Source organism: Eptesicus fuscus, chromosome 24 (genome assembly GCF_027574615.1).
Source record: "Eptesicus fuscus isolate TK198812 chromosome 24, DD_ASM_mEF_20220401, whole genome shotgun sequence".
NCBI lineage: Eukaryota > Metazoa > Chordata > Mammalia > Chiroptera > Vespertilionidae > Eptesicus > Eptesicus fuscus.
Genome location: NC_072496.1, coordinates 8,769,336 through 8,794,371, shown reverse-complemented (window position 1 = coordinate 8,794,371; position 25,036 = coordinate 8,769,336). Strand labels below are relative to the sequence as shown.

The 25,036-nt window shown below is 42.9% G+C and overlaps 1 protein-coding gene across 3 annotated transcripts in view; it reads left to right on the top strand.

The window, feature by feature from the left end:
• The window catches only part of LYPLAL1 (lysophospholipase like 1), a 66,535-nt gene that overhangs the window by 28,778 nt on the left and 12,721 nt on the right, over window positions 1–25,036 (top strand). The window contains exons 4-6 of one of the 3 annotated variants that reach the window (XM_054713101.1): window positions 343–458; window positions 1,245–1,361; window positions 1,523–1,736. In XM_054713101.1, the coding sequence (XP_054569076.1) occupies window positions 343–458; window positions 1,245–1,361; window positions 1,523–1,561 (272 nt within the window). In that variant the 3' untranslated portion in view covers window positions 1,562–1,736. Of the gene's footprint in view, window positions 1–342; window positions 459–1,244; window positions 1,737–25,036 lie in introns of those variants that run through there. The other 2 variants (XR_008555363.1, XM_008149899.3) reach the window with 2 other exon arrangements.

Sequence of the window (25,036 nt, the reverse complement as noted above, 5' to 3'; positions counted from 1 at the left end):
GTGATTAATTCTAGCGGCATTGTGAGGACTTATAAGTATAAAAATGCACCATGACTCATATTTTGAATTATAAATCTTTTTACTTGATAAACATGATTGCTTTGTTCAATTCTAGCTCTTTTTTTTATTACTAAATATCCTTCCCAGTGATGACATGGATGGGACTCATAGCTGGTCTTTATCTGTGAGATCTGAAGTAGACTAACTTAGTGCCACATCTTTAGAGGTCTGTCTTCACCTATTTTTACAGAGTATCTGAGGAAGACTGGCACAGATGTATCTTGTTGTGAAGTGTTGTTGCACGTGTTCTGCTTCTGAGAGTGAACTCTTCTCTTCTTCCAGGAGGATTTTCCATGGGAGGGTGCATGGCGATGCATGTGGCGTATAGAAATCATCAAGACGTGGCAGGAGTGTTTGCTCTTTCCAGTTTCCTGAACAAAACCTCTGCTGTTTACCAGGTAAGTGCCAGCTTTAAAAATAAACAACAGGAAAATACATGAAATATTCACACATTGAAACTAAAACAAAAACAAAGTTGATAATTAACAGTTAAAGGCCAAGTTAGTCATATGGTTTATTCCAGCAATTAATCAAATGTCCTGTACGAAGAATATTGTTAAGCCAGGTGTCAAAGGGGAAGGAGAAAAACAACACATCTATGGTACACGTGGATCCTTCATATACAGGGTTTCCCAAAAAATGTGTACACGCACTTTGAATAATTTTAAAGGCAGTGTTTATTAAAATACTATCAGCCAGTAAAGATGTGTGTACATTTTTGGGACACCCTATAGAGGATTCTAGCTAAGTTTGCTCATTTCATGAACAGAATCAAAACGACCTACTGCATCGCTGACAGCTGTTTCACAGCAGCGTCCCCCTTATGACTGTGATAGTGTTGCAGCTTTATGACCAACAGCAGAAATGGCAGATGTAGAAATGAGAACTAGAACGTATGTTTCCCCTCGATTGTCCCTCCCTCTCCAAAGAGATCTGTCTTCCCAAGTCTCCTTGGGAAATGCATGGACCGTTTGAGACAGTCCTCTGTGGAGCAAATGCAGGTCACACGTCACACACAACAGAGCCCAAGTGCCAGGCCCACCAGTGGTCCCGGGGACAGCACCGTCTCTACCTCTTTTCTCCCTTTAAATATTAAAGCTTTGGTAAAACTGGAGTTTGCCCCGCTTTCTCTGAATTGCAGGCATTCTGTCCTTTAACCTTTCCACTGGTCCGTCCTCCTCCAGGCTCTTCAGAAGCGTGATGGCGCGCTCCCCGAGCTATTCCAGTGCCACGGGACTGCTGACGAGCTCGTCCTTCATTCTTGGGGGGAAGAGACAAACTCGGCCTTACGGGCTCTGGGGGTGAGCACCAAGTTCCATAGTTTCCCGGGGCTTTTCCATGAGCTAAGCACAGGGGAGCTAGAGAAACTGAAGGCATGGGTTCTTGCAAAGCTGCCAGGAGAAATGGAGAGGCAAAAGGAGTAAATCAAGACTGACTTGTTGCCCTGGCTGTTGTGGTTCAGTGTCGACCCATGAACCGGATTGAGGCTGGACTCCGGTGAGGGCACATGCCCAGGTTGTGGGCTTGATCCCCAAGAAGAGGCGTGCAGGAGGCAGCCGATCAATGATTCTCTCTCATCAATAAAAACGTTTTAAAAAAGGATTGAGTTGTTAACACATATATCATGCCTTCGTGAAAAGTGGTTTTTACTGCCAAATTATGTGGTTAACGATAATTAAAATATTAAGAAATATCAACAGTTTACCAACTTATTTGTTATTATAATGCTTAGCACCATAGAGAATAGTACAGTGTTATTATGGTAAACATTAATTTAGACAAATTATATATTATTTTTAGAGTCATTTTTTGTAAGTACAGGGTATCCCCCAAAAATGTATATACACTTTAGCAGCTAATTTCTATTACATTTTGAAAATGAAATGTATTTTAATAAACACTGCCTTTATTCAGAGTGTGTATACATTTTTGGGGGACATCCTGCATTTGTAGACCTTTTAAGTAAATATTAAAAATTTTTTCAAGTAATTCAAAATAGTTTAAGGGCAATAAGGAAATATGAAAAGACCTAACATGGTATGTATTATGTATCTTTCCTATCACTTTCTTTAAATTGCCTTTCCAGAGTGACTCATGTCTATGTAGCTTTTGACAGAATAACATTTACTCCAAGCTTACAAAGTGGCTGCACTGGGTCTCACTTGACCATCACAAGTGCTTGGTAAAGTAGACTGAGTAGCTGTCATTGGTATTTGACGGTAGGGGTAGGAGGAGGCAAGACTTCCCCGAAGCCGGTAGAGCCAGGCCTAGACTGCAGGCCTCCTGATCCTCAGCAGAGCACACTGTTAGAAGAAGCCCAGGTATGCTCCATCTTTTCTATTTTACCCATCTAGTCCGTGTATCACCTGGTGCATTTTCCTCATTAAGCAGTTTTATATGCCTACTTGTAATCTGTATAAATTCTTTGGTTATATTCTTTAGTTACATATCTAATCAAATCTTTTGCCCGTTTTTATCAGACTGCTTGTCTTGATGCTCTGTAAGAGATTTTCTATATCTGCTAGGCACCTATTATGTTTTGGGGGAAATGAATCCTATGTTAGATGTTTTACGAAATTTAGTCTGTGGCTTGCTTTTTTTTTTTTTTTTTCTTGCCAGTGTAATTCAAGGAACAAACGTTTATTAATATTTTAATTTATATTATGTGCTTTTAATGTCATGTTTAAGAAAGCCAAGGTCACTAAGATTTTTCTCATATTTTCTACTGGAAGTTTTATAGCTTTAGATCTTAGATGTAGTCTGTGGTCAATTTCAAGTAAGCTTCTATATATGGGAAGAGTAAGTATCAAGGGTCATTTTTTGCATATCCAATTACTCCAGCACCACTTGTTGGAAAGACTGTCATTTCTCCACCGACTGGCCTTTTGCAGCGGTGTTGAAAGTTCAGTTGTTGAAGCACATGTAGGGTACTTTCCGGACTCTCTTGTGTTCCATGGATTTACTGTCTGTCTTTATGCTAAGACCACACTGACTTGATTACTGTAGCATTGTAATAAGTCTGAAAAACAGATTGTAATGTTGTTCCTCTTTTATCAAGAGTTTTACATTTACCCACTTATTTACTTACCTTTTCCATTGCTCTTCATTCCTTAATGTATTTTCAGATTTCCACATGGTGCCATTGTCCTTCGGCCTGAAATAGTAGATGACATTTATGGTAGTGCAGGTCTCTGCTGCTGTTGAATTTTTTCAACTTCTGCATGTCTGAAAAAATGGTATTTTTCTTTTTAAAAGCTATATAGAATTCTAGGTTAATGAGGTTTTCTTCTTTCATTACTTTGAAGATCTTACACTGTTGTCTTCTTAGATGGCACCAAAGCAGTTTTGCTCAGGACTAACTGTATTCCACTATCAGGCAACACGTCTTTGAGGACTCGAGTTGATGCTCGCTGCAGTGTGAGGTTTCATCTGGCTGATGGGAACTTACCCTTTCCCAAGCCCTCCGTGAACCCCGCTGACTGTTCCCTTCGGGTGGCTCCTGCTTCCCTCACACACACCTGATGGTCCATACTCTGCTGAAGTGTTGAGGGGACCCTCTGCCGCTCTCTGACATTCTGTTCTGTGAGCTCTGGGCTCTCCCTCCCCACACTAGCTGGGCCTTTGTAGCGCTCACCTCATTTGTTTCTCCTTCATAAGGGATGGCTGTCCTGTGCTGCCAGAGCCCAACATCTGGAATCATGTAAGTGGCCCAGCTTGTTAGCTGTTTCAGGTCGAATAAATCTGGTCCCTGTTTCTCCATCTTGGTCCCACGCAGAAGCCTCTTCAGTTCTCTTTTATTTGAAGTTATAAACTTTACATTTAAAAAGGAAGGGACAGAGAGAGGGGAGAGGAGAGAGACAGAATTTAATAAAAATCTAAAAGAGATTCATTCTGTGCTGTGGTTTAATTATCTTAAGCTTTTAATAACCTTCAACTTAGTGCATTGCATTGAGTATACAAGGGTCACACATGTTTAAAACCCTTAGGACTACAATTTGTTCTAAGAGTAACATATATACATGTCATAGATAAGGGTGCCAGGCCTATAAGTGTTGAGTGTATACAAACCAAATATAGTATAAGGGAAAGGAACCCAGATTTTTTTTTTTTTTAATGAATACTTGTCCTGTCACTTAATCACATATTCCAGGGTAAATCTCAGTCTCTACTACAGTGTACTCCTTGGTTAAATTTTTGTGTGAGGATCAAGGTATATAGCATGTGTAAATAAATGCTTTTAATAAAATGTAAAATTAAATTTAAGGTATTACTCGTTTTGCCAGAGAGGGAGGGGAGTGTGCATGTATTAGTTACAAATCTTTCTCCACAAACTAACGAGCGTGTAGGATATATTTCTAAATATTTTACATAGATAATCTCCAATCCAATTCTGGTCCCTTAGCCACTGGGCTGAGAGTGTATTCGTTCTCAGTTATCCTGAGCTCTTTTACCTCTTTCCAAATCATGCAAGACCTGGGCCCCTTGCACATGCAGTTGCCTCCCTAATTTTCCCTCATGAAGAGGAAATAAGGTGGAAAGCCATTGATTCCCCAGTTGACCATACAGTTTGGCCAACATGCTCACTACCACTTCCCATGATCTTCCCTCAAATTCTGTTGATCACCCTGTTCTTTCCTGTCTAGTCCTTGAATACATTACAACATGAGTGTGCAATTTCTTTGGAGATATTGAGTGGACTTTTATAAAAATGTAAAACATTATTTCAAGATATATTTTCTTCATACTACCCCTAAATTATTATGTACATTGCATTTGTGATTTTATTTAGGTCTTTTGTTTTGAATGGGTTGTGAAAACCATATGTGACTTTTATATTAGGAATTGAATTAATGGTTCTGTGATGAATAGTGGACATCCTGTTTTGAAGAAATCATATTTTGGGCAAAATGCCCATTAGTGACTTATGTTTTTGCCAATAGTTTAGTTCAGAGCCTCTGGGATCTTTCTCTTTTTTTTGTTTTGTTAGGAAGTGATGAGAAAGTTTGATTCTTTTGCATTCTATTCTAAATTCCTGTAGCAGTGATTTCAAAATAGCTCGTTACTTCATTTTCTGTTAGTGCAGCTAATTCATCATTGTTTCTTTGTTTTGGTGCTTCACTCCCTACTTGTAAGGGCATAGTACTACATTTAAAATCACTGTTTTCATTTTGTTTCCCTCTTTCTTCCCATCCCAATATTTTCTAGTCCGTTGTTGGCTTGTCCAATTGAAGCTAGAGACACACTTGACATATTAGTTCATTGACGTATTAATTTTGGCAAGTCTTGGTAGAGGCCAAGCGTCCCTGGATCCGGGTGAGACCATGTGTCCCTGGTCCGGGTGAGGCCTCGTGCACCTAGGCCCGGGTGAGCCCAAGTGGCCCTGGGTCTGGGAGAGGCCAAGCGTCCCTGGGTCCGGGTGAGACCATGTGTCCCAGGAGCCGGGTGAGGCCTCGTGCACTAGGCCCGGGTGAGCCCAAGTGGCCCTGGGTCTGGGAGAGGCCAAGCGTCCCTGGGTCCGGGTGAGACCATGTGTCCCTGGATCCGGGTGAGGCCTCGTGCACCTAGGCCCGGGTGAGCCCAATGGCCCTGGGTCTGGGAGAGGCCAAGCGTCCCTGGATCTGGGTGAGGCCTCGTGCACCTAGGCCCGGGTGAGCCCAAGTGGCCCTGGGCTGGGAGAGGCCAAGCGTCCCTGGGTCCGGGTGAGACCATGTGTCCCTGGATCCGGGTGGGCCTCGTGCACCTAGGCCCGGGTGAGCCCAAGTGGCCCTGGGTCTGGGAGAGGCCAAGCGTCCCTGGGTCCGGGTGAGACCATGTGTCCCTGGATCCGAGTGAGGCCTCGTGCACCTAGGCCCGGGTGAGCCCAAGTGGCCCTGGGTCTGGGAGAGGCCAAGCGTCCCTGGGTCCGGGTGAGACCATGTGTCCCAGGATCCGGGTGAGGCCTCGTGCACCTAGGCCCGGGTGAGCCCAAGTGGCCCTGGGTCTGGGAGAGGCCAAGCGTCCCTGGGTCCGGGTGAGACCATGTGTCCCTGGATCCGGGTGAGGCCTCGTGCACCTAGGCCCGGGTGAGCCCAAGTGGCCCTGGGTCTGGGAGAGGCCAAGCGTCCCTGGGTCCGGGTGAGACCATGTGTCCCTGGATCCGGGTGAGGCCTCGTGCACCTAGGCCCGGGTGAGCCCAAGTGGCCCTGGGTCTGGGAGAGGCCAAGCGTCCCTGGGTCCGGGTGAGACCATATGTCCCAGGATCCGGGTGAGGCCTCGTGCACCTAGGCCCGGGTGAGCCCAAGTGGCCCTGGGTCTGGGAGAGGCCAAGCGTCCCTGGGTCCGGGTGAGACCATGTGTCCCTGGATCTGGGTGAGGCCTCGTGCACCTAGGCCCGGGTGAGCCCAAGTGGCCCTGGGTCTGGGAGAGGCCAAGCATCCCTGGGTCCGGGTGAGACCATGTGTCCCTGGATCCGGGTGAGGCCTCGTGCACCTAGGCCCGGGTGAGGCCACGTGCCCCTGGGTCTGGGAGAGGCCAAGCGTCCCTGGGTCCGGGAGAGACCATGTGTCCCTGGAACCAGGTGAGGCCTTGTGCAACTAAGCCCGGGTGAGGCCACGTGCCCCTGGGTCTGGGAGAGGCCAAGCGTCCCTGGGTACGGGTGAAGCCAGATCCTGGGTCCGGGTGAGGCCGTGCGCCCCTGGATCCATCCGGGTGAGGCTGGGTCCCAGGCCCGGGTGAGACCACGCGCCCCTCGAGTATGGGTGAGGCCACGTGCCCCTTAGTCCGGGTGACGCCGTGCCCCTGGGTTCGGCGAGACCAAACCAGAGGGAGTCGGACCTCATTACCACCATTTGTCCACCACCCAGAGCTGAAAATTACTGAAATTGAAAAATTGGGTGGGGATGTCCATGAAAGACAGAAGTCTTTCCCTTGGGCATTAACTATTAAGCCAGTTTCTCTATGACATAAGAGAGACGTGTTAAACCAACGTTCACAGCATGCAACTGGTGGAAGCAAATAAATGGTTCTCTTTTAAAATTTCAATTCAACAGCAATGCTCTCAAGTCAAGTCTAAAAACAGGATTTGTCAATAGCAAATGAAAAATATATCAATTTCCAATAGTAACAGAAATGCTTTTTTTTTTTTTTTAGGTTTCCTAATTATCCTGTGAAATGTCAGGCAAGTGTCAGAACAGCTGGTTAGCATTGTCTTAGTTCTGCCATAGAATCAAAATATTTCAATTGCTGGAGGGAATTCAGAGATTGCCATTTCACACATGGAAACTGAGGCCTGGAGAAGTGAAGTGAACACTTAGCTCCTGGGGAAACATAATCTCCCTCTTACACTCTGTGCACTGGGCCACACTGCCATAGTGGTAGCATTCAGAAAGTGTGGCTAAAAATTCACTGAATTGCAGGCGTTTTAGATTCACAACTATTTCCTTTCCTTTGTAGACATCTTATATTCCTGCTTCTTTTGTTCTGTTTTCTAAAGCAGTGGTCGCCAACTGGTGGTCCGTGAGGTCCAAAAGGTTGGCGACCGCTGTTCTAAAGGAATGTTAGTGATCTCTCCGTCTGCCTCAATGTAACAGCAGGCCTAAGCTTTTTTTATTTTAATTTATTTTCAAGGCGGGGGTAGAGAGCGAGCAAGGGAAAGACAGAGAGTGAGAGACATCTATGAGTTCTATGTATTTATGCATTCATTGGTTGATTCTTGTATATGCCTTGACTGGGGATCAAACCTGCAACCTTGAAGTATTGGGATGATGTTCTAATTAGGCTTGTCCAGAGCAGCAAGCCTAATATTTTAGTCAGAGCTTTAAGAGATTACAAATCATTTCTATCAGTTTCAATTTCTGAATCCCATAGTCTATTACAGTCCTTATCTTACTTGACATCTTTATAGGATGTGGCACTTTGCTTATTAACCCCTGATTCTAGACACTGATGCCTTCTGGTCTAGTTTTTCTAGGCTCTCTGGACCATGACTGCTCTGTCAGTGGCTCCTTCCCTGTTAGTCCCTTCATGTGGAGGCTCCTCCTTTTGGCTGTTTTTTTCTATTCTCTCTCTAGGTGGTCTTCCGGCTCTGGGGTTCAGATTACTGGCCGCATGACCATACCGCTGGCCCATGCTCACACTTTAGCTCCACATCTGTGTTTCAGACTCCCTGCCGAGTCTCCCCACCTGGTTGTCAGACAACCATTATACATGTACTGTATTCAAAACAATGCAAAATCTTCACTCTTACCAAATGTGTGATTTAGGTTAAAGCCACATAATATCTCTCCAACTCTGTTCCCTCGCCCATAAAATGGGCTTGTTGTGAAATTGAATGCAAAGAGCCCAGCACAGCTGAGAATTATTACCCGTTTCCTGAACCTGCTTCGCCTGTTGTATGATCTGTTTTAAATGACTTTCCCTCCACATAACAATGTCTTTGTATCCTGCTCTACCCTTCCCCGTCTTATTTTTTCATCGTGTCAGTCAACAATCCTTTTGATGTTCTCTCAAAGCAACATCTTTCCATTTTGCCCTCTAAACCATGCTCATCGGCTCTGCCTTAGTTGTGCCTTTGGGTGGGTCTCCCCACCTCTGGTCTCTCGGTCTGCTCCTTCTCCAACGTGCCGCCAGTGTCATTGGCCTTCCCCACTTCCTAACAACCCCCTGCCGGCTCCGCACTGTCTTCAGAATGAAATTAGAATTCTTTAGCTAAAGAGTAAATCCCTTCAAAATCTAGCCCTGCCTTGTATTTCAGCTCCATCTCCTGCCCCTCTTTTCTTCCATCCCACAGTGCACGTGAAGACACACTCTCGCTCACTCCCACAATGCTTCCCCCATACCGAAACTCCCTAGCCCTGCCAATCTTTTTCACAGCTTCCCTTTTATCATATTATTCCCTCCACTTAAAATGCCCTCTCCCCCTCCTTCGACTGACAATATCTTAACTTTGAGTAACCCAATGCCTCACCCACTTGTCTTTGGCAGAAGTTGAAGTTCTCCGTGTTTCTGTCTTTATCCAAATTTTGAACTCAAGAACAAGGGCTACCTATTTTTTTCTCCTCAGTGCCTAGTGCAGTGATTGGCACACAATAGAAATGCAATAAATGGATCATAGCATACTTATGTCCTGCTGGCTTCTTTAACTGTTAAATTCAAGAGGAATTACAATGAAATCTACTTTATAAGAATCCAGGATGTGGTCCTTTCTTCACCTTCGTTCCCCCTGAGTTTAATTTTTATGAAGACAACACTTTGCAGTCAAAATGTTGGCAAATAACAGCAAAAGAAACCATCAACAAAACAAAAAGGCAACAAACCAAATGGTAAAAGATATTTGCAAACAATACCTTCAATAAGGGGTTGATATTCAAAATATATAAAGAACTCATACAACTCAACAACAACAAAACAATCCTAGTAGAAATGGGCAGAGGACCTAAACAAACACTTTACCAAAACATGCAAATGGCCAGAAGATACATGAAAAGATGCTCACCTTCACTAGCTATTAGGGAAATGCAAATCATAACCACAATGCAACACCACCTCACACATGTTAGAATGACATTATCAACAAGACAGGTAATAAGCACTGGAGAGGTTGTGGAGAAAAAGGAACCTTCATTCACTGCTGGTGGAAATGTAAAATTAAGAATAGAGTTACCATATGATGTAGCAATCCCCCTTCTGGATATTTGCCCAAACAACTTGAAAACATTTATCCATTAACATATATGTACTCCTATGTTCATTGCAGCATTATACACAAAAGCCTAACACAGGAACAACCCACGCAGATGATTGGACAAGAGATGTGGTTCATATATACAATGGAATACTACTCGGCCATAACAAAAGATGAATCTTGAGAGTATCACGCTAAGGAAAATAAGTCAAATGGAAAAGGACAGAACCTTCTGATTTCACTCCTAACATGGAATATAAACCAGAAAGCAACAAATTAACACAACAAACTTATAGACACAGAAAACAAGGGTGTTACCAGGAGGGAAGGTGGGGAGGATGAAGATGGTAAAAAGTCAAATATATGGTGACGGAAGGAGACTAGATTTGGGGTGATGCGCACACAATGCAATGTGTAGATGATACATTATAGAATTGTCCACTTTAAACTTAATACAGTTATTAACTACTGTTACCCAATAAATTTCAAAAACTTTTATAAAACCATGGTGACCTTCCAGTCAAGATGACAGAGTAGGTAAATGCAATACTCACCTGCCCACAACCACATCAGAATTACAGCTAAACTACAGAACAACCACCAGAATTGAAAACCAACTAGAATCTAGCTGAACAGGTAAGTCCTATAACCAAGGATATACAGAAGCCACGACAAGGCTGGCAGCAGGAGCAGAGACACGGAATAGGCAGGTCCAGGCCAACATGTGGCATTAAAAATTGGGAGGGATATCTTAGCAGTGGAGGTCCCCCCTGAGGAGCCATTTGCAACAACATGGGTGCCCCCCAACCCCCGCCCAGCCCAGAAGCACAGGGCCAAGAAAAGAAATCCCCATAATTTCTGTCTGGAAACCAACAGGGACTGTGGCTGAGTGAGACAGGCTGCTGGAGACCCAGGCATTCCTGGTGAAGGCCTCGCATGGACTTACCTGGTAAAGGCCTTACTCACTCTGAGCTTCAGCGCTGGGCAGAACCTCGAAATGCACCAAAAACATACAGGGAGAAAAGGAACTACATTGTCCAGCAAGGGCTGGGGAAGGGGAGGGGGAGGGGGCGCGGGGAGCAGCTTTTTCCCAGACAGCACTGCTGGCAGAAGCCATTACTCTTGCTGAGCCCGCCCCCTGCAGGCACAGGTGTGAGCCACATCCCAGTCTCCATCCACCTGGCTAATGCTGTTGGCCTCACCCTGGTGATTCCCTGAGACCACCCCACCCAACTTGTGGGCCCATCCAGGCTGTACCCAATGGCTTTTCTATACAAATGACCTGTCTTGGCTCATGCTGTGGACTTTCCTAAAATCTCTCAAGAGTCCACAAACTAAACAAGCAGCACCTGACCTTGGTGTGCCCCGGACCCCTTGCTAAGCAGCCCCAAGTCCAGCACTGGTGGCAGCCGGGCTCAGTTCGAAGCTTAGCCTCTCCCAGGCACCTTCAAGCCCAGCACAGGTGCTAACCATCTGCAGATCACTTTGTAGCTCATACCAGGTGGCCCAGGCAGGGCACAGGTGGCAGGTGACCTAGGCCTGCACCTCTCAAGAGGCCTCAGAACCAACACACCCAGTGGCCGCTTCAGACCAGGCCAGAGCACCAGCTAGCCACCTCCCCTGGTGACACACTCAAAGGGCAGACTCAGCAGGCAGCAGCGCCCCCAGAAGCAAATCCTATGCTCCATAGGGTCAGGCCCTGCACAGCAGCTCCTCCACTGTGGTCAAGGCCAGTCCTCACAGCCAATCAGCCTGAGGGTCAGTCCCTCACAGCCAATCAGCCTGAAGATCAATGCCTCACAGCCAATCAGCCTGAGGGTCAATCCCTCACAACCAATCAGCATGAGGGGCAGTCCCTCCCAGTGAAGTGCCAACAGCAATGAGACTCAATTACAACAGGAGGGCACCCCTCCACACACACAAGGGACACTCCTTGAGAACCCGGCTTAGGTGACCAGTGAGACACTGCCACTGGCCCCCACAGGACACCTACTACATAAGGCCACTTTACCAAGGCCGGGAGACGTAGAAAGAAAATAGAATCCAATAGACATGCTGATAGTTTAAGCGGCTTCTGGGACAACATCAAGCTTACCAACTTTAGCAGCATAGGGAGGTCAGAAGAGAGAGCAAAGGATTGAAAACCTATTTGAAGACTATGGCAGTATCTAATGCCTCATCAAAATGTTAACTTACTGATTTACTCATATCAGAATCAACTTCCTATCCAATGGGTTGCAACATGTCATTGTCTTTTTTTGTCTTTCTGTTTTGGATACTGAGGTTGTCCCTCAGAATTGGCCAGTGGAGTCTGAGTTGGCTCCAGTCTCCTTCTCACATGTTCCTTTCCTTCCTCACATGTTCCTCTGAACATTGCGTTATTTTACAGCTCAGAGAGATGTATCAGGCTCATCTTGTACTTTTCTTGCCCTAGCCACCAAATCAATCATTTCTCCAAGGCCTGCTGGTTCTAATTTCATGGAACATGAAATTTAGAAATCAAGATCTGGACAGTAAGTACACTCATTCTATCAGGGTGTTACTGTTACCGGGCCCTCAGTGGAAAGAACTGGGGATAAATGTATCTACATACATACACACATTTAAAACTGTATTTGTGTGCATGTATATGTATATTTTCTATATATACTATATACATACATATACAATACATATATTCATATATGTAATGAGTGCATGCATGTACATCCAATTTCAATATTAGTGATTATTCTACTTCTGAGTGGTTTTAGAGCCAGCTATTGCTGGCTCCCAACTGTAAAATTTTCAGGAATTTTACAAGCTGGTGCCTTGAAATTGGCCATGGTGGGGGTCTTTACACCATGAGAGCATCAAACACTCCCTTCTATGTGTCTGGCTCACATATTTGCAACTGAAACTAATCTTGCTTCTGAACACCAGACCCAGTCTTCCTTGCTGGATATCTACCTTTGAGTCCAACTCTGAAGTGGCTCTTATATATCCCCTTTATAAGTCCCTACTATCGTTGGCATAGCCTTACTTTAGCCTTTTACTTTTTCCTTACCTGGTCAACTGAATTCATAAATGTCTTACCTTGCATGAAAGATATTGTATGATAATAAAATACCTTCTGACTCTTCTGAAACATTAAAAATTAAAATGATCAGAACAGAGTGATTATGGCTGTAGAAATTCTGGTCGACTATGACCTAAACAGTTACTAATCTCACATAGTGCAGTTGGAGAAGTGTTCTTAGGTTTGGTGTAGCTGTCCAACGCTGTCATTCAAGATCCAGCCTTTTCTATCCATTCTGCCATTCCCAATTCTGCATATTGGCCTTTTTCCTGACAGTTGTCACCCTATGGTTGCCAAATGGCTACCAGAGGGCCAACTAGTGCATTCTTACCCCCCAGAATCCAGTGCAAGAAGAAAGAGAAGCTGTGACCCGAGAAAGGTCTCCTCGCTTCTTTTTCAAGTAACATACTCTTTCCCAGAAATCTCCCAGCTGTCTTCTCCTTTCATCCTATTTTCCAGAACTGTGTTACCTGGCACCATCTTCCTGAGGATGAAGTCATACTTAGCCAAAGTTCTCTGCCTGTGTGACCAATATGTTTATATATTTTTTAGATATATTTTTATTGATTTCATGGAGGAAAGGAGAGGGGGAGAGCGAGAGAAACATCAATGATGAGAGAGAATCATTGATCGGCTGCCTCCTGCACTCACCCTACTGGGGATCGAGCCCTCAACCCAGGCATGTGCCCTGACTAGGAATTGAACCATGATCTCTGGGTTCATAGTCAACCAGGCTATGAAGGATAAGGCGAAATAAAAAAAGGATTCTATTATTCAACCACTGAGCCACACCGGTCAGGCTCTATGTATTTTAGTTTGAATCTTGGGCCAACTCTTCTATCTTTCCGCTGGGGCAGTGATATATGGAGAAAACCACATTTGTTCTTTCTAAACTCTTCAAATCCCTGTGGTGGGGCCCGATTCCACCAAGATTACAGAATATGTATTTATTAATTCAATGAGCTCTCACAGATGGAAACCCCTCCCCTGAGGGAGCTTACAATCTAGTGTGGCACGTCCCTGCCCCCTTGGAGGAGGTCTAAATCTGATCAGAAGGGATGAGATCTTTTCAGAATGACCTCCACTTACTTCCTGGCACTCTGTCTTCCTCTTTCAAAAACAGGAGTTGGGTGTTGATTGCTGGTGTGTTTGGACTCTGACCTAAATTATATTTTTCCTGGCTAATATTTCTTAGTTTGTGAAATGAACTTGGGTTCCTTCCGACTTTTAAGTACTAACATTTGCAATGCTATTTTTTTTGTTGTTGTTGCATCTTTTTGTTCATTTGGCTCAGTTGCGGTGTTTGAGAATTTTCTCGTCTTGCACATTCAACAGCCCACTCTTCCTTAAATTTACTGTGTCCCATCTGAGAAGGAAAACATAGACTTTAAATGGAAACTTTTGCTGTACAAATGGTTTTGGAAAAGTGCCACAGGAATGTTTTTAGATTGTATAGGACTTGGCAATGAAAATAATTGGTTGAAGGATGACATTAAAAAATAATCCTTGGATTTTGACACCTTATAGAAGCAAAGGGGGAATGTTATTGTATCACTCTTTCTCCACAATATGGTTTTCTTAAAGGAGAATAGTATATGTTTAAATAATAACACATTCCTTAATGTCTATTTTTAAAGGACATTTTATCAGTTTGGATGCTTTGGAACAACATGAAATAGAAAACATAGACTCTGTCTTAGGTCCTTTAAGCTGCTGTAACAAAATACTATAGATTGGGTGGATAATAAACAACGGAAATTTATTTCTCACATTCCTGGAGTCTGGAAGTTTAAGATCAAGGTGCCAGCATGATCGGGTTCTGGCAGAAATCCTTGTCTAGGATGCAGACTGACAACTTCTGGCTGTGTCCTCTCATGGCGACAGGGGAGAGGGATTGCTCAAGGGCCTCTTCTATGAAGACACTAATCCCATTCACCAGGGCTCCTCCCTCATGACCTAATCACCTATTCATGACCTAATTACCAAAGGCCCTCATCCCCTCCTCTCATCCCAGGGGGCATTAGGATTGTCACATATGAATTTGATGAGGGCGGCACAAATAGCCTATAGCAGACCATTTTTCCTTTTGGTTAATATTTTAATCTGTGTTTCTCCTAATTTTTCCAAGTTTGCTCTTATGGACTGTCATGAACCATTGTGTAGGAGGCCGTTTTGAAAACAAGAACAAAAGACCTGAGTTAGTTCTACTATTCAACCACTTAATAACTGCCAGGTCATTTCTTGCTGCTATTTGATTGGTTTAACAATGTCAATCCATTAGTCAAAAGAAAATTAGTTTAGCTAGGATTGTATTGTCCTGACCATCTATTTCAATAGCATCTAAAAGCAAAATACAGGGAAAAGACATACAAAGATAATCTCACATAAAAATCTTAGGTGTAATTGTAATCAAAATTTAGCAGACAACTTCCAATCCCCAAATGTAATAATCTGCCTCCATCTATGTCTCCTTTAACCTAATTCTATTACCTCAGTTGGTTCTTAATAACTGAAGAGTTATCTAATTGCTCAGCTAGGATCTATATTTGTTTAGTTTAAATCCCCAGGGATTGGTACAAAGAAGCCTTCTAGGGTGCTGGTGGGAGGTTGTTTCCATAAGGGCACTTCTAGATGAAGAGCTGAATTCTGTAGGAGAACCACGCCAGGGCAAGTCCCAATTCAGTCATTATGCTGGATTCGCAGAATCCCACTCGGCCACCCACCCAAGTGGACATGGTTCAGATGCAGAAGTCATTTTTAGAGGCCCTTTCAAAAAACCACTTGTCAAAATTTGGTTAGAGTAATCCTTGAAAACAGCTAATGAAACCACAAATGGTAACAATGAACTTGTATGGAGCATCTCTAAAGAAATAGGATTCTACTTTTAAATTAGTCTCTCTCCTGCCAGAATATTGAAATGCTTGGAATTTTAAGTAAATCATCCATAAGATCCCCTAACAATTTTGTACAGATGGAGGGCCACATGGGTGAATATCTTGCATGCCTAGGGATGAGATCCAGATGACGAGAATGTAGGCAGGGTCGTTTGAAACATGTTACAGGAGAACATTGCAAACATCAAACACTGCAATTATAAGCAGCGGCGAGAACTGTCCTAAGCTCTAAACAATGCATGAATATGAAGACGTCAAAACCCATGCTATCTATCTCCATTTAGTCTCTCTCTGCCCTGAAAATATTTGTATTTTCTCTCAGGAAGAGATTAGCTTGATATAAAAATATATACATACATGCATACAAGCATGCATATTAATAAACACACATAGTATGGAATATATGTTACATGTATGACAAAATTGCAAATATGTGTGCATATAGACGTGTAATTTTTGAAGGACAAATGTCACTAGTAAATGATAGAAAATGTTCATTATTATACCTTTACTTTCTATTTTTTAAAAATAATACCACCCAAACTAGAAAACATGAAAATAAAAATATCTTCATTTTTTGCCAGGCCTGTGTTGTTCAGTGGTTGAGCATTGACCTATGACACAAGAGGTCACGGTTTGATTCCTGGTTGGGACACATGCCCAAGTTGCAGGCTCAGTCCCCAGTAGGGGGCATGCAGGAGGTAGCAGATCAATGATTCTCTCTCCTCATTGATGTTTCTACAGTATCTCTCTCTCTCCCTCTCCCTTCCTGTCTGAAATCAATAAAAATATAGTTACCATTATGCGAAGTGAAATAAGCCAGTCAATGAAAGAAAAGTATCACATGATCTCACTCATTTATGGATAATAAAGAACATTATAAACTGATGAACAAAAATAGATACAGAGGCAGAGCAGCATCGAACAGACTGTCAAAATACAGCAGGAAGGCTGGGGAGGGTTGAGCATGCGGGGGGAGGGAGAGGAGGTAAGATATCAACCAAAGGACTTGTATGCATTCGAATAAGCATAACCAATAGACGCAAGATACTGGGAGGTAGGGAACACCGGGGGAAGGTCAATGGGGGAAAAAGGAGACATATGTACTATTTGTAATACTTTAAGCAATAAAATAATAATAAAAAAACACACCAGGATCTTCATTTTTTTAACGAGATGGGAAAACACTCTGGAGAAGTATAATCAGACTGATGTTTTGTCTGCACCAACTTCTTTGCAGCCTCTCTGGCATTTCTTGACAAGTTTGACATGCCTCCCTTACATGGCGAACATCAATCTCTATTGGCAGCTACATGTATGTTCTCATAAGGGTAAAAGTTATGCCAAATAACTACCAGTGTGTATATATAAATATTTCTATGTGGCAGGTACTAGCTGTCTTATTTTCGCTAAATACTAAGTGCTTTGAGAAAGACAGATCTTTCTCCCTTTGTTCCCCATAACACACAGATAGAGAAGACTTAGTACAGAATTTTCACTATAGAATCTGTCCATATATGTGTATTTCAAATTACATGTTTCTACTGTAGGTATTTTTCTTCCATAAAAATTGCCGTCTGGTTTCAGGAAACAAATTACTCTTGAAATTCTAAATTTTAACGTCTTAGCTGTCATAAGGTGTTTGTTTCAGAAACAAATACTTTTCCTTGTAAATAAACAGGTATCACCTCTGTCACCCAAAGCCTGCGGGTTTTAGGCAGATATTTATTACACAGATTTGGATAAAGTGGTGTTCTCTCCTCTAGATGACTCAGCTCTTCTGTAAATCAACAGGAATGCCCAATCCCAGAAAGCCCCACCAGTTTATTTAAACACGCATGTGCGCACACTCACACACACATTTTTTAAAAGCAGTGTAACATAAAGTTGGACTCTTACATTACGTCATATACAAAAACTAACTCAAATGGATCAAATACCTAAACATAAGAGCTAAGCTATAAAATTCTTAAGAGGAGAACATAGGAGAAAGCTTACTAACTTTTGATTTGGCAGTGATTTCTTGGATACGACACCAAAAACATAGGCAACAAAAGTAAATATAAATTGGACTATATCAAAAGCAAAAACTTCTGTACATCAAAGGGCATAATCCACATAGTGAAAGGCAGCCTACACAATGGGAGAAAATATTTGCAAATCATATATCTGGTGGGTGCGTTAACACCCAGACTATATAAAGAACTACAACCCAACAACAACAACAAAAAGATTAAAAAGTGGACAAAGGACTTGAGTAGACATTTCTCCAAAGAAGATGTATACTAGTAAATGGCCAGGAAGCATGTGAAAAGATGCTCAGCGTCACCGGTCATTAGGGAAATGCAAATCAAAACCACAGTGAGCAATGGGACCTCACAACCATCGGGATGGCTACGATCAAAAAAAGACAGCAAGTGTTGGCGAGGATGTGGAGAACCTGGAACCTTTGTGCGCTGTTGGTGTGAGCGTCAATGGTGCAGCTGCTCTGGAACAGTATGACACTTCCTCAGGAAAGTAGAAATGGAGTTACTTTATGAGCAAGCCATTCCCCTTCTGGGTGTATATCCAAAAAAAAAAAGAAAGAAAGAAAAATGAAAGCAGGGTCTCAAAGAGATATTTGTACCCCCCTGTACGCAGCAGCATTATTCACAATAGCCAAAAGGTGAAGCAACCCAAAATGATTGTCATAAAGTATTCATTTTTCACACTGGCTTTCTATGTAGTTCTTACACAGTGAAATACAAGATCTCTTATTTGTGTACATCATAATCCACTTCGACCAAGATGTCCGGAGAAAAAGAAAATATTAATTCAATTAAAATATTGTTGGGGCTTGACTTTGATCATATGGTTCTTTTTTTAAAATATAATTTTACTGATTTCAGAGAAGAAGGGAGAGGGCCAGAGAGAAAGAAACTGCTTCCTGCACGCCCCACACTGGGGATTGAACCCGCAACCGGGCATGTGCCCTGACCGGGAATCAAACCCTGCCCCCCTGGTTCACAGGTCCACACTTAACCACTGAACCACACCGGCAGGGCTGAGCATATGGTTTCTCATGACTGACAAGACACTTTGCAAAAGTGGAAGAAAGAACCACACCATTAAATCACACACTAACTGATATATTTGCTCACAACTACATCTGTAAGCAGGAATGTAAACATCTGCAACATAAAGGTGACATTCTTGAAACAGAAAACTCCTTTCGCTGAGCACAGAGGCATTCTAACGTTAATCCTGAGGCATCTGTGATTACCTCCAGACCCAGCTGAATGAGACGAGAGGCTGTCAGGCCAAGCCTTTGTTTACAAAACATAATCTAATTACCTGTGGATCAGTGTGGGGAAACAGGCCAGGATGTGACTCGACAGCAACGCGCTTTTAATGTTTCAGACCATCTATTTTACGCCCAGCCTTGGAGCGGGTCACTGGGCCCAACATGTTTGTGCCTAGTAGCTCAGAAATCGAGCTTGCCATTTGTACTACGTATGTGCACACACGGGGCATTCACAAATAAAACTGCCTACTTCCTACACAGTTTGCTAAGACATATTCATTATGTATGTGAGTTTTAAATCCAAGCGTAGTCTTGGCATCCCAGAGAAGTCTCCGCGCCAACGTGGAGATTAAGTACGCCCTGCTTGTTTTATATACGAATTGCCAGCGTTCAATAAAGTTCCTGTCCACCTTCGGCGCACGTGTGTGCAGGGAGCCAAAGGAATAGGTGGACCCTGTGGGGCTCCATGATGAGGGAAAGGACCAAAGGCATAGCTCGGAGGTTCGACATTTATTTGTAGTTCCAACAACGTTGTTTTCATTAGAGCGCGCTTAAATAAGCATTAGCAGCCTCTCTATCAAAGAAATTAGTCCTTGTGTGAATGGCCTATAAATAAAATGGCTCTACAGTGGAATAATAGGAGCATGTAATGAAACTTGACTTCCAGCCAAACAAACACATGGACATTAAAAATTTAAAAAAAAGGAAAATGTGAACTATGGGGATCCCATGTGGGATGATTTAAGTCATCCACTAACACGTGTGTCTGGATTCTATCCACGTGAGAGCTCAAGATTCTCTCAGACAGGGGACTGCTCTTACTGTCTAGGGGTGTTCAATGTGAGAAGATGTGGTTTCCTGTGAAGAGAAGAAAGGTGAGGCAAAGATTTCAACAGTTACCACGGTTTTGCTCAACACATTTCATTGGATAATGGGATACTAGACCCACGGCACAGGCAACCTTAGTAATTAGAGCATCACCATTAACTTGAAGCAAGTAACAATGCCTGTATTTTGTATGAAGGCTTATCTCACAAACACCTGCAAGGTTTTCATTGTGCACATCAGACCTCATGCTAATTTCATACATTCACTTACGGTTTTAGACATTCATTCATTCGAAACCTTCATTGAGCACCTATCGATTAGACAATCTAACAAAGAAGTATCACCTTACGTATCTCTACCAAAAGGATCCATTCATTTATATAATTCCACAAACAAGACTTCTCAAATACCTCAAAGCTTCCCTAGTCTTCTGTGCTAGTGTAAAGTACCAAAACAATGGACTGAATTGTTGTAGAATAATCTACTTGAATTTTTCGTGCAGTTTTTAATAAGTGAAAGGCCAGTTGAATGTAAGAGAATGCATTTTTAAGGTTTTTTGTTGTTGTCACTCCTAAAACTGGGTTCATAGAAAATTCTAGATAGAAAGTAAGGCTGTTAATTGAGTATTTCCATAATAGAAGAAATTGATGGCTAAAGCGAAATAAAAAAAGTCGGCACAGATGAATATACACACTAGGAAACTCCCTACTACACATCGAGGTTAAGAAAATTTTGAGTGAGCTGAATAAATCATGAATAAAAATACACATTATATAAGCTACAAATTTCATTGTTTAAATATCTTATATTTCCTCTCCAGCACAATAGAAAATGATTTTTTTCCAAATAACATTAATTTTGGAATCATATTGTCCAAACTATGGCTCTTAACAATGATTTCAGACCCTGTATGTGGGAGGGGGGAAAAAGTGGTAAGGAGAAATTTCCAATAGTTCCCAAATATTTTATCCACACATTTTATTGGATCATGTGATGCTAAGCTTCATGCCATAGGCAGGATTGATAATGATAACATCTGGCATTATCTCAGAGCAGTAATGATGTCTCCACTTTGTATAAAGAATCATATTAGTTATCTCACTGCTGTGCCCAGGTCGATTGTAAACTTCCCACTAGTTTTATCTACTTCCCTCTTCCCTTTGTCTGGTTTCCATCTTTTTCAAGATTTCATATTAGACATCTCTTGCTTCAGGAAGTTTTCTAGGAGTATCAAGGCTGACTTGGGTTTCTCCGGGGTGTTCTCATAGCATTCAGTACTTACTCTTTCATTTTAGTTGTATTTCCTTGTAGAATATTCTAGCCACCTCCTCCCCAGTGTATGCTAGCCCCAGCATCTAGCACCATCTCTGGAACATAAAAGTTGCCCAGTGTATACTTACTGAATGAAAGAATGAAAAGTGAATGACTAAATCTATGAATGAGAATATATCTGTAGGCCTGGCTTCCAGACCTTTGCCATGAACTGTTTGTATGGCTTTTAGCAAATCACTCACATCTCTCTGCCTTAGTTTCCTCAAGTTCAAAAGGAGAGGTGTGGGCAAGATGATTTCTAAAGACATTACAGATCTCAGGGTACATGTTTCTGTGGTGAACACCTTCAGAATAATCCTTCCTTGAGAGAACCATTGTTTGCCTGAGGAGTGTTTTTCTGAACTTCATAGGCCATGTTGAGGGGAAATTGCGTCCATGAGCAAATTTGTACCTAATAACCCCAATTATAGAGCATTTCTTTAGCTTTTGAGGCAAGGTCTAGAACTATTGCAAACTTTGTGCATACTATCTGGTCTTACCATGTTGAGACTATCACCGAAAATCAAATAGTAGACCATAAAATAATAGGGCCCTATTTTACCTATACCAGCGCAGATTAACAACAATGTAAATATTATCTTATTTAACAATTTTATTAGCCATTTAAAATATAATAAGCTTAATATAAAATAAGGCTACTGGATTATGAAGATGAACATATAACCTTAGTACCATTATTTAGACAAATACATCTTGGTCACTGTCCATGTGAATTCAAACAGAAGTTAATTAGAAGAGAAAGAAGAACATGGCAGATGTTACCTTGCGTGCAGAGTGAATGACCTTGAGAAGGTGTTCAAATGTGTGTGGAGTATGTACTGAGGAGGGTCTGTCCCAGGACTTTTGTACATCAGGAGAAATCACTTCCATTATCTTTTGATTTGTCTGTCTTAACCGTGCTGGGAGCCTGTCAGATAATAACTGTTAGCCTTCACTCCGAGTTTACTATGTGGCAGGCACTGTGACCGGAAACGTATTATTTCCAGTTTACAGGTTAGGAAATTATAAAATAAACAGGAGCGCCGAGACGTGCGTGCTGCCTCTGCTGCCTGCTGGCTCTGGTTGTGTTCCCAGCATAGCTCCTGGGACATAGTAAGTGCGCAGTGCGTTTGTCGAATTAATAAATGAGTAATTAGATGAAGAGATGGGGTTGCAGAAGTAGACGGGAGGCTGGAAATGTGAAGATGGTTTAGGGAGATCCCCTTTTAACAAAGAAGCACTATCTTGGGATAGAGAGAGAGGATTTTGTTACAGAAGTGTGTTTGTGACTTTCACTATGTGTTTGTGACTTGCAGTGTGTGTGCAAGTGTGTGTGTGTGTGTGTGTGTGTGTGTGTGTGTGTGTGTATTCGTGTGTTAGCACATATAATCATTTTAAAATGATAAGGTCTCAACTGAAAAGTGAGATTTAGGTATTATATTCCGATTTATAGCCAAACTAAATGTGACAGAATGTAAACTCCTGACATGAAAGGATTATAATGGAAATCTTGGCAGCCCCTCAAGTATGCTCCCAGAATACATCGTGATATTTTAACTCTTTCTATGTAGGCCTGCAGTTAAATCACTGCATTTTCCCTACTGCCACTTAATCCAATCACCGTAATTGAATCTGCTCGCTTGCTCATTTTCATGTGATCGTTGCACTTTTCCCTACTCAGACAGGAATCAATAGATTTTCAAAAGTTTCATTAAGGGGCAGATCCTTTAACTGGGTCACAGTCTTTCCACTACCACGAAACCCTTGTCCAACAACGACTCCAAATGGTACGATGTCGTGTGAAATCCAAGAAGTTACTGGTAGAGTCAGTACGTGAACTGGCAAACCAGCCCTTGAAGACTGAGCACTAACTATTAGGTGACCTTGGTGATGACACAGTGTGGCAAGAGGGGCGGGGCTGCAGTGTGGCCCACGCCTGGAAAGAACATGCCCAGCGAGAAATACAAAGGAATGCACAGGGAGGTGGAGTTCCTGAAGGAAAGCCAGGCAGGACAATGGGAACAGGGTGGGCCTGGGTTCGACGTTGGTCCGGTGGGAGGAATAGGCGTTAACAAGAGAGACCCCAGAAATAACAACCGCTCTATCAGTGAGAAATGGGCCAAAGGGGAGGATACCGCCTGGGTAGAATCACCCCACTCCTGCCATTGGTATAGCACACATTATTTAAGGGCTGAAAATTCCAAAGTGGAGGAGGGAGTCTGCTTTGTGGCGCACACGGTGGAGAAATGGGTCTTAACAAGAGAGACCCCAAAAGCATCAACAGCAAGACCAGTGAAAAGTGAGCCAAATGGGATTCTCCACCTGGAAAAGTGTGCCTGGTTCCTACAATTCCATAGGCAGAGGCCACGGTAGCAACCATGATGCAGGTCTTAAGAGGCCTACTCGTCATGAATTTACCATTCGTTCCTTTATTCACTTAGCTTTAGGTCTTTAGAGAGAGCTCATTTTTATTTTTTTAAATATATTTTATTGATATTTTACAGGAAGGAAGGGAGAGGGATAGAGAGCTAGAAACATCGATCAGCTGCCTCCTGCACACCTCCCCACTGGGGATGTGCCCGCAACCAAGGTACATGCCCTTGACCGGAATCGAACCTGTGACCCTTGAGTCTGCAGGCCGACGCTCTATCCACTGAGCCAAACCGGTTAGGGCGAGAGCTCATTTTTAGTATACCTTAGTTTCAGAGTCATAGGGTCCAAGGGGGAAGTCCAATGACAACTGGGAGGCGTTTGAACACTCTGGGTAGGGAGACTAGCATCTCAGGGTGTTTAGACTGCTCAACCTCCGGGGCCCTAAAGGAACTTCATCCATTCTCACCTGCAGTTACTGGAGGAGTCTCAACTCTGCCCGGGCATTGGAGTGACAATCAGAATTGGGGAGCATGGTTTCCGATTTTAATGATTATGATCTGACGTTTTACTGCATTTAAACTTACAGCGAGGACATTTTTACGTAATTCCCTGCAGATCTGGTCATGAAAGGGACTCTACAGTCAAATGTGAGACATCTCTTATCCTGACTCACTCTGTGCAACGGAAGGATCCATGTTGTGTCATTTTGTTTTATGCATTTGCTCTGATAACAGAGCTGTGTGTCTCGACATAATTTGAAATAGGAAATAGGGTAAGAACAGAATTTGCATCCTAGGATAGAACTGGGCTTGGCATTAACTTGATCGGTATAAAATTGGACCCATTTCAGTGCTTTCTGATGACAAAATCTAAACAGCACACTATGGATTGAGGTGTAGAGTGGGTAGGGTTTCATGAGGACAGGAGCTGGACTCTCGAGGGGATCCCCTGTGTGTGTATGTGTTAGGGGGAGCAGCTAATCATACATCGAGTTTATCTCAGGTTCAATGGTTAAGAAAAGAAAGTGCTGGAGGATGTTAAGAGAGAACTGCTTTTCAGTTAACCCCCGAGTTCTCTAAAAAAAAAAACTTGTACCAGCCTAGCAGTCCTGGCTGCTCACCCCATCTCTTACTTGTACCAGAAGACAAATGGAGTGATCTGATTGGTAGATTGCATACATGGTCCATATTTCTCAACCAAGTACAATGGATGCACGAAAGACACAAGCCCAGACCAATGTGAGGCAGGAATCCTATTCCCTAGTTCTGAAGGGTCCCGTGGGCAGGCCGGCCAGGATCTAGACCTCAAATGGACCAGCAAGGCCCTGTCATCAACACATCTAAAGTCACGTTATGCAATTCTCTTTATCAGTAATAAAGCTGACATTTTCATCTCCATCTGGGTCTGATTTCTCAAGTGGATCTGAGCACGAGAGGAGAAGAAAAGGCTATTATTTCCTGCTACCCTGAACACCCAGACACCTCCCCATGCATGCTGGGTTGTTACCCCCTTGGCCAACTCCCTCCCTTTATGACAAACAAATGCCTAACATATGAGTAGACTTAACC